This window comes from Leishmania panamensis, assembly GCF_000755165.1.
Source record: "Leishmania panamensis strain MHOM/PA/94/PSC-1 chromosome 11 sequence".
NCBI classification, from domain to species: domain Eukaryota; phylum Euglenozoa; class Kinetoplastea; order Trypanosomatida; family Trypanosomatidae; genus Leishmania; species Leishmania panamensis.
Genome location: NC_025856.1, coordinates 472,646 through 489,434, shown reverse-complemented (window position 1 = coordinate 489,434; position 16,789 = coordinate 472,646). Strand labels below are relative to the sequence as shown.

At 61.2% G+C, this 16,789-nt stretch overlaps 5 protein-coding genes across 5 annotated transcripts; all 5 read right to left on the bottom strand.

Moving 5' to 3' along the window:
* Positions 1–1,762: 1,762 nt before the first annotated feature.
* On the bottom strand, positions 1,763–3,094 carry LPMP_111140 (membrane insertase, putative; the record flags this gene model as incomplete). The annotated part of the gene is made up of 1 exon (XM_010698659.1): positions 1,763–3,094. The coding sequence occupies one exon, from the start codon at positions 3,092–3,094 to the stop codon at positions 1,763–1,765; it is 1,332 nt and encodes a 443-aa protein (XP_010696961.1).
* A 1,740-nt stretch (positions 3,095–4,834) lies between these two features.
* LPMP_111130 (eukaryotic release factor 3, putative) lies at positions 4,835–7,072 on the bottom strand (the record flags this gene model as incomplete). The annotated part of the gene is made up of 1 exon (XM_010698658.1): positions 4,835–7,072. One exon carries the CDS (start codon positions 7,070–7,072, stop codon positions 4,835–4,837), a length of 2,238 nt encoding a protein of 745 aa, XP_010696960.1.
* A 1,692-nt stretch (positions 7,073–8,764) lies between these two features.
* Positions 8,765–12,226, bottom strand: LPMP_111120 (protein transport protein Sec31, putative; the record flags this gene model as incomplete). The annotated part of the gene is made up of 1 exon (XM_010698657.1): positions 8,765–12,226. The coding sequence occupies one exon, from the start codon at positions 12,224–12,226 to the stop codon at positions 8,765–8,767; it is 3,462 nt and encodes a 1,153-aa protein (XP_010696959.1).
* Positions 12,227–13,478: 1,252 nt separating this feature from the next.
* On the bottom strand, positions 13,479–13,844 carry LPMP_111110 (60S ribosomal protein L28, putative; the record flags this gene model as incomplete). Its single annotated transcript, XM_010698656.1, has 1 exon — positions 13,479–13,844. The coding sequence occupies one exon, from the start codon at positions 13,842–13,844 to the stop codon at positions 13,479–13,481; it is 366 nt and encodes a 121-aa protein (XP_010696958.1).
* Positions 13,845–14,931: 1,087 nt separating this feature from the next.
* Positions 14,932–15,915, bottom strand: LPMP_111100 (hypothetical protein; the record flags this gene model as incomplete). Its single annotated transcript, XM_010698655.1, has 1 exon — positions 14,932–15,915. The coding sequence occupies one exon, from the start codon at positions 15,913–15,915 to the stop codon at positions 14,932–14,934; it is 984 nt and encodes a 327-aa protein (XP_010696957.1).
* Between the last annotated feature and the right edge of the window lie 874 nt (positions 15,916–16,789).

Genomic DNA, 16,789 nt, shown 5'->3' with positions numbered 1-16,789 from the left:
CGGGCACGACGGCGACGGGGGGGGAGCCTGCCGGTGCAGCACCGCCGCTACTGCGCGCAGCTCCTCGCCTGTGTGACGGCCAGCCCGCACGTACCACGTGGGCTTGAAGTGCGAGTGCGCTCGTGAGCGACGTCAAGCGGGTTTGTGGGTCGTCGTACCGTACGCGGGGAACAGCGTAAAGGGACTCTGGACCGATAGGCTCGGGCGAGGCGCGGGTGGCGGGCCTTGGCGGTGGTGCCGCAGCCGCAGCGGAAGAGGCCACATTCCCCTCCCCCCCTTCAGGGTCCTCAGCCAAGAGAAAAGCTGGTAAGATCGGATCGATGGATAGGATGCCCGTGCCCGTGGCTGCAGCCAGCGTGCCCCGCCATGCCGGACGTTGCTGCGTTGCATCCGTCGCGCACATCTCCGCCCAGATAACCTCGGCAGCGGTGGAGGGAGCTCAGGGTGTGAAGGAGGTGCGTCTCCACACCCTGTACGGCGACTCCGAGGCAATGTAGTAGGGCGTGGTGTGGTCCCAGAGCTTCAGCAGTGGCCGCGTTGCGAGGGGCCTGCGCAAGCCCCAGTGGGGGTCAGCGCTAAATGCCAGGCCGGCCATGCGAACGTCGCACGGCGAAGGGTGCGGTGCCCCGTGGGATGCCAGCATGTAAGTCGCAATCCTCGTGCTGGACAAACTCGACGCCCAACGCGCTCCACGCCTTGACCACGGCGCCAGTGCAGCAGTAGGGGGGCCAAGCAACGGCGAGCTGCACCGGGGCAAGGGGGGTTGCAGCAGCTGGCAGAGCTCGGCGCTGAAGAGAAGAACAGTGAGAAGCGCCTCTCACGATGCCGCGAAGGGGTCGTTGGAGCTCGCCTTGAGAACGCAATGCGGCCGCGACGACGAAGGCTACGGCAGCGGTGTGCGAGAGGAGCAGGAGAGCTTGAGGGTAACGCAAAAGACGGTGTACGTGCGCTGTGCCGTAGATGCGGGGGAGGGAGGCGGCGGATGGCGCTGTGGCGGATGACCACCGCCTTTGAAAGCGACGTGGGCCCGCCTGGCGCGATCGAGGCGGTTCTAAAAGCGGCCTCCCCGAGCAGATGGGATCCGCATTCGCGTGCGTCACCATCGTCTCCTCGCTGCCGCTTGCTAGTCCTCCATGTGGGCCGCTCAGCGCCCGAGACGTCACTGTGCCGCCGCTGCCGTGGATGGTTCTCCTGCTTGTTTCGCACACCTGCTGGCTCTGCGCTCCTCAGGAGGCAAGAGCGCATCTGGTCGGCACGCCGCCGTGTCAGGGGAGAGGGAGTCACCACCTTTCAACGAAGGCTTTCTTTTCTTGAGGCGTCTTCTGGCAAGCACTCCACGGGCATTGCTCACATCCCCCCCCCCCCACGCCTCTGGGCGACCTGTCTAAGCCCGCAGACAATTCGTCGCCCTGTACTGTGGGTGTGTGCGTGGGGGGGCATCGCCGCACGTAGAGGCAAGGGGGTACGCACCAAGAAGGGATCCTGAGGACGTTGGGGAGCGCAGCAGCGATGGGGGTCATGGGGAAACAGAGTTCATGCGGAAGTGCTAGCCGCAATAGCGGCTAGCCGAAGGGGGCGGGGGAGGGGGGAGGGGATGGCCGCAGGAAGGGAGGGAGTGCGCTGTGCTTTAGGCCTGCGCACACGGAAAGAGTGAGGAGCAAAGATTCCAGCTCAACCGACGGCCTCCCTCGGCAGGCATCGTGCTCTCGGCCCCCTCCCCCACTCCCGCCTCACGGCATGCACGACGGCAAGGACTCACGCGTCACCTGGGCTTCCCCGACGGCGCGTTCTTCACGTCGTCGTTGAAGACAACCTCGTAGTCGTCCACCGTCTCGATACGCGCTGCGCTATTCCGGATCCGGTCTGCCTTGCGCTGCTCCTCCAATCGAGCCTTCTCCGCCTCGGTCGCGAAGAGGCGTTCATACAGCGATGGCCCCTTAACCTCCGAGATGAGGTGCGACTTGGCAGCCTGGGGAGGCTCCGGGAACCGGAAGAAGTCACGGAAGGGCTGCCAGCGCAGCAGCACCGGCTGCAGCAAGCCAGCCGTGGACAGCCCGATCCAGTAGGCGAACATCGCCGACGGCTGCGCAGCAAAGAAATAGACGCCGACGACAGATGACGCACGCACGGCCCACCGCACGTACATGCTGCTGGCGCTGCGGCCGCCACGCTGCATGCGCTGGTTCATCTCAAAGTTGAGCAGGAACATGCCGGCGCAGATGGCCGGCAGCGCGTAGGTCGGGTCAGGCATCGTCAAGTCCTTCACCCACAGGAACGGCGCCATCTCGAGATCCGTTTCGTACATCGCCAGGCGTCGGATGGACAGAAAGGCGGACATGGTGATGGGCGCCGTGAGCACTGTCAGGAAGCTCTTCCACTGCGCGCATCGGTGCCTCTTGCACAGCGCGTACTTCATGCGGTTGTAGCCATCCTTGATGACGCGCTTTTCCGCCGAAGAAAGCGTGCGGTCATTCTTCACCTTGTTCTGGCTGTTGGTGATCTCAGACACTTGCGGCCCGATGTGAGCCATGCGCAGCGAGTTGCGGTGGCTGTAGAGGGACGGGATCAGCGTCAGCACACGCATGCACAGGCCGTAGAAGAAGAAGACGTGCCCCCACCCGCCAAGGTCGAGCGACATGAACCCATCGTGGCGCAGGCTGCGCATGATCTCCACCTGCTTCTCCACAGGCTGCAGGAAGCTCACCGCCCAGTCCCAGAAGTCTTCCAGACGCTCAAACAGGCTCTTGTCAGGGCGGATGTAGTCGTCCACCTCGGTCGGCTGGCGGGCAAAGATCTCTGGCAGCTCCTCCTCCAGCTGAGGGTTCGTCGACCGCCCCACGTCGCTGCGGCCCCAATCAAGTGGATTCCAGCTAAGGCCACGCTGCTGCACGTAAAGGGCCCCCGTCATTCCGCCACGGCAGCTGCCGACACCGTAGCCACACGAGATGGGCGAGGAGAGCGGCGACAGGGTCGGGGTGCAGTTGTGACGCACGGAGAGCCACCAGCATGCCGATGCGGCTGGCGCACCGGAGTGCAGCAGCGTGGTCGCCGCGAGGGCCACCGGCGCGCAAGCAAGACGCGAGCCGAGGTGCATCAGTGAGAGACCCGCGAATCAAGAAGCTAAGACGCCCGCCCCCGTGGTGTGTCGAGAGAAGAAGAAGCAAGAATGCCCTTAAGGTGTGCGAGAGCTCCTATGGACTCCCACACGCATCCCCCATCATGCACGCAAGCGGCTTGCACTCCAACGCAACGGGCCGCCACCGCCTATCCCCCGTCCGTGCGCCTCGTGCTTGGGTTGGCGGAGGTATGCTGGCAGGACGAAACAGCGCCCGTGCGCACACGGCGACGCTCGATCGACCCACCTTTTGCTTCTCTTTGCGACAGCGGCAGCGGCCTGAGTAGAGCGCCTTCCCCCTGCCTGCCTTCACGTTTGCTGCTCGCGGGCACACACAGTCACTCTGACACGCACATGCAAGTCGCCGCAACCATAATGAATGAAGGAATAGAGAGGGAGAGGAGAGAGAGACAAGAGCAAGTGGGCGACTGAACACACGCGCAGTGCCGACCACGAAGCACTAGGTGCGCAACTCCCCTGCAGCTCGCGAGCACGGCTCGAGCCGGACTGACACAGCCACAGCCTGTAGGAGAGCGGCCAAGGCGAGAGGGGGGATGGCGGAGACGTACGGAGCGAAGGAAATCGCCTCGGGCCATCACGCACCCACCCGCTCACCTTCCGCAGCGACCGCCATGCTTTGACTGGCATTTCCCCGGCATCGCCTTCTTGGCAAGTTCGTTGGTGCGTCGTCGCCCGTGTGCGCGAGGATCGCTCTGGTATCACCTTGGGGAGGAGAGAGAAGGAACATGACTGGCGAAGAGACAACAGAGTAGCCCGCGACACAGACACGCCTGAGCAGGGACGCGTACGCCACCTGATCAACGAGCTCGCCCGGGGAGGGGAAAGAGCGGGGAAGAGTGAGCGAGGGGCGCTGGCACCGGCCAACTGCACCCGAACCACCGCCAACATCATCGACACGAGAGAAGGGGGCAAAGAAGAAATAAAAAATCGTTACGTCTTAGAGATCGCGCACACAAACGCAAGCACGCCTGCACCTCCAGAGGCCCGCCACCGCCTTATCAGCAGTCCAGTACTTCCCACGCACCCCGTAAGCACCACCCGTGCGGTGCCAGCCGGCGCTCACATGTCCTACGGCGCCTGTGTGTGTGTGTGTGTGTGTGTGTGTGTGTGTGGAGGAGGGAGGGGGGAGGGGGCATTCACCCGCAGACTCGCGCACCCACTCCTGCTTCCCCTTTCGTTCAAGGCGGAAGGGGGAAGGAGCACTTCGCGGCACTCCTCCACAGTGTTCTTCGGCTAGCCCGTACAGTTATGCGGGATTCAGCGATCACGACGGCGATGCATCCACACACAGTCGGCAGCAGCAACAGAAAGTCCACAAAGAGAGGCGAGGAGGGAAGAAGACAGGGGGGGGCGGGGGCGCACCGCGACGGAATAGCAACGGCGGCAAACGTGGCAGAATCAAGAGGGAGCTCACCAGTCGTCGACCAGCCCCACCTAAGCTGACAGGCGGCCATGGCGGCCGCGAGAACGAGGGGTGGGAGAGGAACGGAGAGAAGAACAACTCGAACAACTTCGATCGGCAGTGCGTGGCGCGCGCAGGCACATCTCCTCGTAGCGCTCGTCACCACAGCGCCTGCCGCTGTCTCGCGCTCCCACCCTCATCTGCATTGGTCTTTATCATGGGTCCCCTGCACAGCGCCCCCATTCCACTGGGATTGCCGTGCCCCATCGCTTGCCGGGGCTCTACGCCTGACACACCTACTGCCCAGCCTTTGCGAGAGACTCGTGCGTGGACTCGTACAGGCGCGTGACAACGCCGATTGCGATGGTGCGACCATCGTCACGCAGCATGAATCGGCCCAGCTTGTCAAAGTCCTTGTGCGGCTCCAGCACGACAGGGCGGTCGAGCTCGATGCGGGCAATCACTACGTCGCCCGCCTTTACGCACGCCGGGTCCCTCTCGACCACCTCGTTCGTCTTGCGGTCGATCTTCGCCAGCAGCTTATGGAAGGACGCTTCCTCCTGGGCGGAGTGTATGTGCAGCATGACACGCGAGCCAGCACTGATAATGTTCTTCACCTCTAGGATGACCACGCGCGCCTGGAAGAACTCGACGGCACGCAGCGAGGTCGGGATGGAGGTGGCGACGTAGCCGCCATGAATATCGCTCTCGTCGATGCCGCGCACGTGCAGGTGCACGTTGTCACCCGGGTAGCACTTCTCGAACTCAGTGGACTCGATCGAGATGCCCTCCACGAGAGCCTCCACCTTTGTCGGCAGCACCTGGATCTTCTCGCCCACCGCGATGGAGCCTGACTCGACCTTGCCGTAGATGTGTGTCTTTCCGTCATCCTTGTAGGCGCCCACCAGCGGGATACAAAGAACGTCGTCATCCGTCTTCGACTCGGGCAGCTTCAGGCTGTCGATGACCCCCATCATGGTCTCGCCCTTGTACCAGTCGCAGTGGCTAAGCTCGACATGCTTGATCAGGTTCTCGCCCGTCAGGCCCGCCACAGGCATGAAGATGAGGTTCTTCGCACGCTCCTCGTCGTAGCCGTTCTGCCGCAGGAAGGGCTTCAGCTTGCCGACGATCTCGTCGTAGCGCTCCTTGCTCCACTTCATCTCGTCCATCTTGTTAATGACGCAGATCATCTGCTTTACACCGCACGTGCGCACCAGCATTGCATGCTCTCGCGTCTGGCCACCCTTCTCGAAGCCGGTCTCGAACTCGCCGGTGCGGCTGGAGATGACGAGGACGCAGACGTCCGCCTGCGTGGCACCGCCGATCATGGACGGCACAAACGCCTTGTGGCCCGGCGCGTCCAGCACCGTCACACGGCGCTTCTCTGTCTCGAAGTAGGCCGCGCCGGTCTCGCGCGTGATTCCCTTCGACCGCTCCTCCTCGGAGACGTCCATGACGTACGCGTACTCCCAGCCCTCACGGTGGTTGATCTCCGCCTCGCGGCGCAGCTTCTCCATCTCGCGCTGGTCCACAAGGCCTTTCTCCATCAGCAGGTGGCCGGAGATCGTGGACTTGCCGGCGTCGACGTGGCCACAGAAGACGATGTTGAAGTGGGGTCGGGGGTCGCGCTTGTACTCCTTCCTGCTCTGCTGGCGCTGGCGTGCGATCTCCTTCTTGACCGACTCGCGCCGCTCCTCCGGCGTCATCTTCGCGCGGTCCTTCTCGGTTGTCGTCGGCGCCTCCTTGGCAGGGGCCGCAGAGGCAGGCTTCGGGGCGCGCTCGGCCTGAGTCGCAGCAGCCGACTCCTTCTCCGGCGCCGGGCTCTCAGCCGCAGACGTTGCCGATGGGCCCGCGCCACTCTCAGGCTTCGCTTCAGTGGCCATGGACGGGGACACCGGCGACGCCACCGCCAGTGCTGAGGACTGCGGCGCCGTGGTCACCGGCCTCCTCTTACCTAGCGAAAGAGTTCCGCCGCCCTTCTTGGGCGCCACGACCGGCTGCGCGGAGCCGCCGCCCAGAGACAGCTTTGCGGCATCCGATGCGGACGTCTTCGGCGCTGGGTTGGGGGCAGCGGGCCTTTGCTGTTTCTGCTGCTGCTGCGGAGGTGCCGGTTGTTGCGGCATCTGCTGTTGGTAGGCCTCGTTCTGCAGGTAGCGCTGCTCCTGCTGGCCACCGTAGCCGCTCCCCTGCTGATAGTTGCCGTAGCTGCTGTCGCCCCTGTAGCCCCCTCGTTGCTGCTGAGGGCCGCCGTAGCCACCGCGGGGGTAGGAGCCGCCCTGCCACTGCTGCTGTGGGCTGTACATGTCGCCCTGGTGGTCAGCTTGGTTGCCGTAGAAGCCCTGGTAGTTGCTGCCCTGGCCTCCTTGCTGGGGGTAGTAGCCGCCACCGCCATACTGCTGCTGCTGCTGCGGCGGCGGCGGAGGGTAGTAGCCACCGGCCCCTTGGGCGTTGTAGTTGCCTATGTACGCGCTGCCATCGGGGGCGTAGGACGGCGCGTTGGGGTTGATGCTCCCCGTCGGCTGCTGCCAGGACATCCTCGACAAGCGAATGTGGAGTACGCTGTCCCTGTTGCGGGCTGCGTGTTCTTCGCTGGTGATGCTATGAGATGTGGATCACTTGCACTACTAGCTCATGAAAGGGGTGTGAAAGTAAAGGCAAGAGCACGTGCTGGGGAGGAGAGGTGGTGGTGTGCTCAAAGAATATGAGGAGTGTGTCCTCGCTCTGGTGTGTGTGGGTGGGTGTGGGTGTGGGTGTCCAGAGGAGTTGCACACACACAACGCGCACAGAGACGGTGAGAGGGGAGAGGAAAGGGATAGAAAACGCTGGTAGACTACGGAATCAACACCGACGAGGCACACAGAAAGAAAGCCTGAGCACATAACCATTCAAGCAATAGCGGACGGGGAAGAGAAAGCGAGTGGACCAGAGGAGGGCGCGGCGCAGCCCCCTGCCGCACTACAGAACGATTCGCAGGATGTGCCAGCCGCCCCCCCCCTCCCACGCAATGTGCAGCAGCAGCGTAGGAGAGGGGCAGCACCACTCCAAGCAAAGCGAGCGCTGGCACCTGCACCCGTACATCATAAACACCAGCACAAAGAATGGCACAAGCCGCACGCAGCTCCCTCTCCTCGCTGCAAGGGGTTCCGCCCCCTCAGAGGCAGTCGAATGACACCGAGATGACCGCCTGTCACGACATCCTGCTGGCTGCCACGCCATGGCGCACCCTTGCTGCTGCTGAGTCTCGGGCTTTTCCTTTTTACCCCATGTCTGCTGCTGCGAAACAGCACCCCGCACGGACGCAACAGCGCGCTGAGGACACAAAACCACAGCACAAACAATTTGTGCACTCCCGCAGCGCGTACACCGGAACACGCAGACGCCTCCACACACCACACGCCGAGCTCCACAGCGCAGAGAAGTCCACGAACAACATTGAGTGGACAAAGGAGAAAAACGATAAGCAAACGCCCACCGCTGCGGCCCGCCTCATCGCGCGCCCGAGGGACTCCCTCAACTCCGGAAAGGCCAATTGACCCGCAGCCGGACGCGCACGTCAAACAACAAAGGCGAAAAATAGAAAAGAAGGAAAACACACGCGTCGCCACGACACGCACCGCTCAGTACACCAACCTGTCCGACAACAGCGTGAGGTGATGTCCACGCACGCACACACACACACACACACACACACATCTTGAAGGGCAGAGTCCCCTCAGCAGCGGGAGAAAGGAGAAATTAGCAAGAAAGCCCAAAAGGAGCAGACAGGGAGAAGGCATCGCCATGTCCTGTGGCAAGGAGAACAATACGAGCGACACACGAGGTGGTGCAGTTGTTCGTCAGTCAACTGTGCGGAAAGTGAGGCCTTGTGCGCGTGTATAGGCTTCTCTGAGCTTCTGCTTCTGTGCAGTCAGAGCGAAAAGGAATAAAATGAGCCCACAGGTAGGGGAATCCGTGAGATGGCAGAGGAAGGGCTCTGCCATCTCACGGAGTCGCTTACCCCCTTCCTCCCGTCCTGCAAGCAGATACTTGTCGCAGGAGTCATTTTTTGAACGTCTCCCTAACACAGCGGTGCGGATATGCTCTGCCGCTTCCTCAAGGGCTGTAAACATGTCGGCGATGCCATACCGAGGTGCGAACATGAGAGGTAAAACAAAAAGGGGCACAGGTAGAGGAGAAAGACAACGAGAGAGCCGTCACGGGCAAGCGGAGACGAGGCGGCCCGCTGCTCACAGATAGCAGAGAGCTGCGAAGGCTTGGATGGCACCAGCGTAGCGCTGCGCCACTTGCGCCCATATCTGTGTCGCGTTTGGCGTGCCAGCGTTCGCGCAGAAGTGCATCAACATCTGCACAAGCTCCTCCGGCAGCATTCCCTGCTGCAGCTGACGAATCACCTCCATTGCTGCCTGCTGCACCACCGCACGCCGGCGTGGGTCTGCGATACTGGGGATGATCTGCTGAAGACGCTGCACTAGCTGGCTGTGCAACGGAGATGCAAACTGGGCTGGGTTCACGGAGGCAAGCAAGGAAGCAGGTTGCCCGGGGCCGGCAGCCGATGGCTGAGGCGGTGGTGGTGGTGGTGCGCCACCCATTGCCGGTCGCGGAGGGCCAGGCGGCGGGGGCGGCTGTTTCGCCATCGGCTGCGCTCCTCCGGAGTATATGGTATCCGCACGCTGCTGCGGTGGTGGTGGTACCACTGTTGGGTACGCTGGCGACTGTATCGCTAGAGGCTGTGTCGGTGGGGCTGTCACGCTGTATAGTGACGTGGGCTGCGGTGACGCAAGGGAAGCCATGGCACCGGACGACGGCGGCGGTCCCGACGGAGGAGAAGCAGCGCCAGCGGGGGTAGCACCAGGGATTGGCGTTCGCATCGATGAGTAAGAGGAGACTGGGTGCGGCATAAGTCGCGGCTTCGGCTGGCCTATTACCCCGTTCGATGCAGCTGGGAGTGGGTTCGTGCGACTGGGTGGTAGTGCGCCAGGGAAGAAAGAGTTGCTGTCAGATACGCTCATCCCCACCTGGGAACCACCGGCAGCCGGAGGCGGTGGCACCATCGGCGGGCCCGCTGCAGACACACCATTCATGATGTTGCTGGCCGGAGTCGTGGTACTGGCACCAGGCATCAGTGGCAGTCGCAGAGCCGTGCTCCCATCCGGCTGTGGTGGGGGTCCGGAGGGACTGGATTTGTGGGCAAGGCTTGGCGGGTGCTGTGACGGCTGCGGTGGCCGGGAAGCCACGGCCGGTGCACCCATGGGCGATGTGTAGCCACCAGACGGCAGATAGCCAGGCTGTGGCGGCGGCGGTTGCCCTGGCATTGCCATGGGGTTCACGTGGTACTGCGACTGCAGGGGCAGCACCGGTGGTTGCGGAGGGCCGTGGCTTGGCATCGATGAGGGATGCTGCTGCTGCTGTTGATGCAGGGCCACCGCTTGTGCCTGGATCTGCGCCTGTTGCTCCTGCAGCTCTCGCTTCTGTCGCTCTTCGGCGGCGGCCAGGAACGCTTGACACGCTGGGCTCTGCACGTCCGACACAGGTGCCGGTGCGTACGGTGGACCGTTCTCAGGCTGGGGAAGATTGAAGAGGTACTTCATTCGATCGACAAGCACAGTGGCCGTGTGGTCACCGATGCGGGCGGCACGCTGCAGGTACTGTACCGCCTCCTTCGGGTGCCCATCCGTTAGCAGCTTCACACCATAGTCGCACATGCAATGCGCCAGGTACTCGCCACTCGCCGCATGCTGCGTGGTCTCCTCTAGCAGGATCGTATCCTGCACGACCTCGCGCGAGGGGCGGTTCTCCAGGCGCCAGAGGTCCACCACAGCATTCACGTTGCTTGCACAAACATAGCAATGGTAGGCGCCCTCGTAGTTCTGCTGATCGCGCAGCGCGTCGCCAAGCAAGTTGCACGCACCAGCGAAGCCGTCACCCATGACGAACGCCACAATCGCTGACAGCACCTCCTTCCACGGCACATTGGCTTGAATAAGCCCACGGAAATCACCGGAGGCGATGGCTCCAGCGTAAAGCACATGCCGCTTTTTCGGGTTTGTAGCGGTGACATGCGCAATGTAGCGCTGGTGCACTTTGCGCACCATCTCCCCACCGCTGAGGAACGCGACTGCAAAGGCGTCGTCGAAGCAGCGCTCGTCCATGCATAGGTCCACGGCCTCCTCGATCTTGCCGCTCACGATGAGCTCCGAGGTGCGGTCTTCGTAACTCTTCTGGCTCTCGTGCGAGATGGCGGTGAAGGGGTCGTCGTCGTCCTCGCCCAGCTTTCCGAAACCGGGGCCGGCGCCGCTTTTCGTGGAGGTGACGCCCTTGTTGAGGAAGTCAAGGATAGGCTGGCGCGAGTTCTGCGCGCTGGAGAAGGCGGCGAGAAGCTCATGGTGGGTGTCACTCAGCCACTGCGTCCGCTCTGCCGACCCGCTCGGAAACTGGGAAAGCTGCTCAAACATTCGCTGGTCCTCCGTCGTCTTCGGGCTCATTGGAGCGCCGTTCAGGCTCGACAGCACAACTTCACGGTCTGTCCCAAGGGCAAGGGAGGCAACCACGAGGGACATGTTGATCGAGGCACCGCACGGTTTGCTGAGCCACTTGGGCACCGTCCCGAGCTTGTCACTGCCGCTGCTGGAGACGTCCTGGGCCGTCGACACGCATAGAAGCGGGGTAAAGGATGACGTCGCGATGACGGCTGGCAGCACCGGGCACCACTGCACGTCAACAAGGTACTCCCCCACTGGCTGTAGCTCCCCGAGTTTCCTGCCCGTGTTTGGGTCCCACCACATGGTACGGCCATCACCGCCGCAAGATGCCACCATCGACGACTCCTGCTCGCTCCAAGCGAGGCCGGTAATGCCACGCGTATGTCCGGCCATTTCACGCAGCGGTACAACCCCCGTGCGAAGGTCCCACACCTGCAACACTGGATGTCCGTCGTCCAGTCCCACAACGAGCTGCGTCGCAGCCGTCGGGTTCCACGCAATGGCGGTGATCTGCCCCTTGTGTGACGCCTTGGACACGTTCAGCGCCGTCACGCGAGTAGCCATCTTCAGGTTCCACACGTTCACCACACCGTTCACCGTGGCAGTGGCAAAGATGTGGGCGTACTTTGGGTGCCACTGGAGGTGAACAATGGCGCCGCTGTTCGGCACGTTCGAAATAACCGATATCCTTGTCGGCGCACACACGCCGCCGGTGGCGCCATCTTGCAGCGTCCACACACGCCAGACGCCGTCGTCAGCGCCGGTGGCGAAGAAGTGCGGCTTCGATGGGTTGAAGTGGAAGCCTCGCACAGCCGACCCCGCGTGCTCACGCACCATCCACAGCAATCCACGCGGGCGATCACTCACCTCCTCACTGCCACCGCTCGGGCCGGCGGCAAGCACTTCCGCAGCAGAGAAGATGTATACACACCCGTTGCCGCACGAGACACCAATGATGCCCTGTGGCCCGGCGTACGGCGACCAGTCAACACGATGCACACGATCCGGCAGCCGCACACGCCCGACGACAGGCAGCTCCGTCTCGTCCGTCACCTTCACATCCACGAGGCGGATCTCAAGAAAGGCGTCGGTGCTGAAGTTCTCATCCATGGACCCGCTGTACGACGCGGTGGCGAGAAGAGGTGGGTTGCCCAGCACCGCTGGTGACCACGCGAACGCGCAGCACAGCGCCGTGTTCTTCAGTCTCATTATGGGTCTTCCGCAGAGAGGGTACGTGTCCGCCGGTGCGTGGGTGCGAATTTGTCGGTGCTCCAGCCGACTGCTCGGCGCTTGAATGACACGCTAAGAAGCAAAAGGAGAAAATAGCGAGCGTCAATCCCGCAGCGACAACGGCAACAACGCGGGCACGACGACCGGGAAGGGGAGGGAAGCCGAGCGATGAGAAATACGCGCACACAGGCACGCGGAGGGAGGGGGGAGGGGGGGCAAGCAGAGGAGCCTGCAAACAACAAGAAAGGAGAAAGGGGAAAAAAACGGTAGAGATGAACGAAACGAGAAAGAAAAACGTGCAGAGGAGGACAGTCGCCCACAAAAAAAAACCCTGCGACAGTGACGGCGCAGATGTTAAGAAGAATCAAAGCGCACCAGTGGAAGAGACACACACACACATATATATATATATATGCGCGTGTGAGTAAATTGGTACGTGCGTGCGTGCGTGCGTGCGCGTTAGGCGGTGGTGTGTTACACACCACGACAAGCGGATAGACGTGGTCCGTTGGTGTAGAACGACGGTTGGAAATCCAAAAAAAAAAGGAGAAAAAATATATATATAACATGAGAAATAGAGAGGCAAAGAGAGAAGAGTGCGATGGAAACTGCCAAAACATGGTGGGTAGCTGTTAGTATGGGAGTGCAGGGTCACTTCGATGCAAGTTCAACAGAAGCATGAGTTGGCTGAATCACAGAACACGCCAAGTGATCCCTTCTCCACAACCCAGCCCTCCGAACTTCACGTCAGGGACTACCATAGAGCGTCGCGTAGAGGAGTCAACTGCCAACCACAGGAGATGCCCATGCATCACCCACCCTCGCTCATCACCCACAGCAGCTACGTAGCACCCACGAGGAAGTTTGTGCATAGAGGAGCGAGAAGCTTGGGTCGAGAAGCGGCGTCAGTAACGCCCAGGAACGCGCAGGATGACCCTTCCTCATCTTTCACATGACTCCAAGGCAGCCTGCACTCTCTACAGGAAGGGGTCCACACCACTGGGCACTGTGTTCCTCGGGTTTCTTTTTATTTGCTTGTTGGTCAGCCTGTTTGCTTCCACTCACCTTGCGAGCGTCTCCGTCACCGCAACGAGCTGGCGATGCCGTGCACGAGCGCAGCGGCGGGGATGCAAAGCGCGTTGCACGAAAAGGGAAACGAGAAAGGAAAACAATGCCACAATCCGAAGAGAGGGAAGAAAGAACGCAAACAAATCTCTTGTCGTCTCGCAGCCTAGTTGCGCTTCGCACGCACGCACTTGCGCGAGAACCTGATCTTCTCGGAGCGGGCCTTGCGCGCAGCAGCAACCTTCGTCGTGCGACTCGCAATGCGGGCCATCCGGCGTGCGCGGCGGAACGCCACACTCGCGAGGTCCGGCCGCACAGCAGCCACGGCGCGGCTCACGTCAGACGCCTTCACGCCAGCAGCCTGCACAACCTTCTTGTACGCCAGCCTCGGCTTGTTGTTGCTGCTGCCATCCTTCACCGTCACGCAGATCATGCCAGCCTTCGCCGGCTTCACAACAGCGGCCTTCCCGTTCAGGAAGCCAGACTGGCGCTTCGTCCAGCTGCCGTTGTTGTTAAACGGGTCGTTGCTCATGCGGATGCCGCCGCGCTTCTGCAGGAAGCGGCTGCTCTGGCGGACCAGGATCCACTGGAGATCGGCAGAGTGCGACATGATTCGTACGCAGTTCTGTCATCGCGCGGCGGGAGGGGGCGACGGAGGAGATGAAAGAGAGTGAGGGGTGCACGGAGCAGGAGTGCGACGCAGGTGGGAGTGGCGCATAGAGGCGCGCGAGCGCAGCACACGTGAGGTGCAAGAGAGGAGCACAGGAAAGAGAACAAGGTGAGAGGAGTAAGGCGGCTGAGAGAAACACGAAGGGCATCGAGCCAGCAAAATGGTCCTCCATTGGGCGGCCAACCAGGCATGCAGAGTGACACTCAGATTTGCGCTGCTCCGAGATCTTCATTCGGCGCACGTATCCCTCTGCGCGAGCAGTGGCCATATGCAGGCGCGCACGTACAGGGTTGTGTGGTCAGAGTCGCTGGCAGAACAGTCGCAGGGCAAAGAGAGGGGGAGGGAAAAGTGAGCGTGAGGGATACGACGAGCTACCGAGCACCGTCACGAGAGCAGCTTCGTCGTACGAAACAATATTGCGCGCTGTTCCTCTCTCCCTTTGCCTGCCGGTTGTTGTTGTTGTTGTTTATGCGCATCTGCTGATCAGGAAACAAGGTGCAAGTTTGAATTAGGGTGTGATGCAGTCGCTCCGCTGCTTATGCTCGCGCCTATGCGTGCTTTCAAGCGAGCAAGAGGAAAGAGAAAGGGACTACAGTCCGGTCAACATTCTTCTCAGCACCATCACACACCTCACTTCGTGTAGTCGGTCTGCTTAACGCACGCGTGTCCCGTGTTCTGCAGACGGGGCTCTTTCACTAAAGACCAAACCACTTGTTGAAGCAACGTCGTGCATCCCTCAGTCGCGCATCAGCGGTGACTGTTCGCAGAACTCCTTGAACTGAACAGTAGACTGCATTCTCCGGCAAAGAGGACCGGCAAGGTGGTCGTCACTGCTCCGCGTTAGTAAGGAGAGCGGACTGCCAGTCATCAGTCCACTGCCACGCACAAAGCACCACCCCCATCCATGCCGCCCATCTCTGGCCAACGGTCAAAGGGGGAGGAAAAACCTTCAGATTGGAATCGTGTACCCGCTGCACCGGAGTAAAATAATCTCGGTGTCCTCGACGGCCCTTGCCAGCGACTCTGCCGCCTCCGCGACCCCGTTGTCGAGGCACATCAGGTGTGTCAGGAGATCGGACGATATGGGGTCGTAGACGTCAGCGCCGCCCTCACGCCCACCAGCGGACCCTATTCGTATGCTGGACATCTCCGCGCATGAACGATGCTCTTGCGGAACAGGAGCCAAAGGCGACGACGGTGGGGTGGAGGCGAGGCACAGTGCATCCACGTTCGCCTGCTCCATCGGAACGGCGTCCAGAGCGCCACCTGTACACGTCCCCAGCGCATCGCTTGTTCTTGGCTCTAGGGAGTCGCCTTCGAGGTCCGAGACGTCTACGACTCGATCCTTGCTCGGTGGCAAGGAGAGACGGAGGAAGCACGCGACGAGGCCACTCAGCGTGGAGCTTTCAGATAGCGTTGCCCAAAATTTTGTGCTCATCCACAGCGCTGACAACACCAGGATGTTTTGACAAAAAGCACTCAGCTCCGTGAGTACGAGCTCAGGATAGCACGGAGACGAAGAGGACGACTGAGCTGAGAGGACCTGCTGGCGCACACGAGACAAATCTTTCGCGAGTTGTGCGGAGGCCAGCGTCGCTGATGCATCCAATGTCTGCGTAAATGTGTGGAGAATCCCTGCTGGGAGCGTCCCGCGCAGATACTGAAGTACATGAGAAGCCACCAGCGCGGTACCCATCGCGTCCGCGTCGCGCACACCAGATTGCACAGACGGCTGCACGCATAAAGCAGCAGTAGGGGATACAGTCTCTGTGCTATCCGTTACTGCTGGGCGCAAGGCGGTCAGCTCCACGTGGCTGAGTAGATAAGCAGTCGAGTGAAGAATGCGATCCTCCAGTGCGCAAAACAGCTCCCACGCGGCGGGGTCCAGCGCCTTCAGTGCTAGCCCGTACGCATCCACAAAGATGAGAGACATCAACGATGATGCGTAAGTGAGAAAGAGAAAGGCACACACGCGTAGAGAGAAGAGTACTGCCTGGGGTTGTGTTTGCTGACCTGGCGTGTATCGGGGATGTAGGAGCGCGTCCTAATGCTTTACATGTACACTGTTGAGCAGAGTAGTAGCGCAAGTGTTAGGCAACACAGCAAGTAAGCAAGCGACACACGGACGACACGGCCTAAGTAAAAAAAAAAACCTCCGGTCAAGTCCTTTGCCTGCTCACCTGGGAAGCTGCCTAAAATGGTAGTGCGCCCACGCCTCCGTGTATGCATGTGTGTGTGTGTGTACACCACCTCCGTTGTATGGCCCACCAGCGCCACTCCCTCGAGTCCGCGTGAAGTTGGACCTCGAACAACCGGCAACTCCTGAAAAAGCGGAACACGAGGTGAAGTGGGGAGGCAAAAGAAAAGAAACAGCAAAGAGGTAGTGACGCGTCCACCACACGCAAGAGATCACGGCAGGCTGTGTCAAGCAGTTATACAGACCTCACAAGCCGTGAGTCACCCAGTGCGGAGCGCAGCGTGCATGCGGGGTGAACGCAAGAAGCAGCGATAGGAAAGACCCCAGGGCAGAAGAAGAAGAAATGGTGCAGAAGTGCGAGAGGGGAGCCTCCGCTGACGTACATAACAGCACACAACTGGCGTACTCATGGAAACGAGCAGGAGCTACGCGAGACGCAACAAGCCAGTGAGTGCATGGTCGCGTATACCTACACACAACTATATATACATACAGATATAAGAAACCCGAGAAGAAAAGAGTGGTTCGATACCTCGGGCCTCATACGCGCATCGTTGGCGATGCATCTGATTACTTTTGGGGCTTTGCCAACCCTCTGTTAGTTACTCAG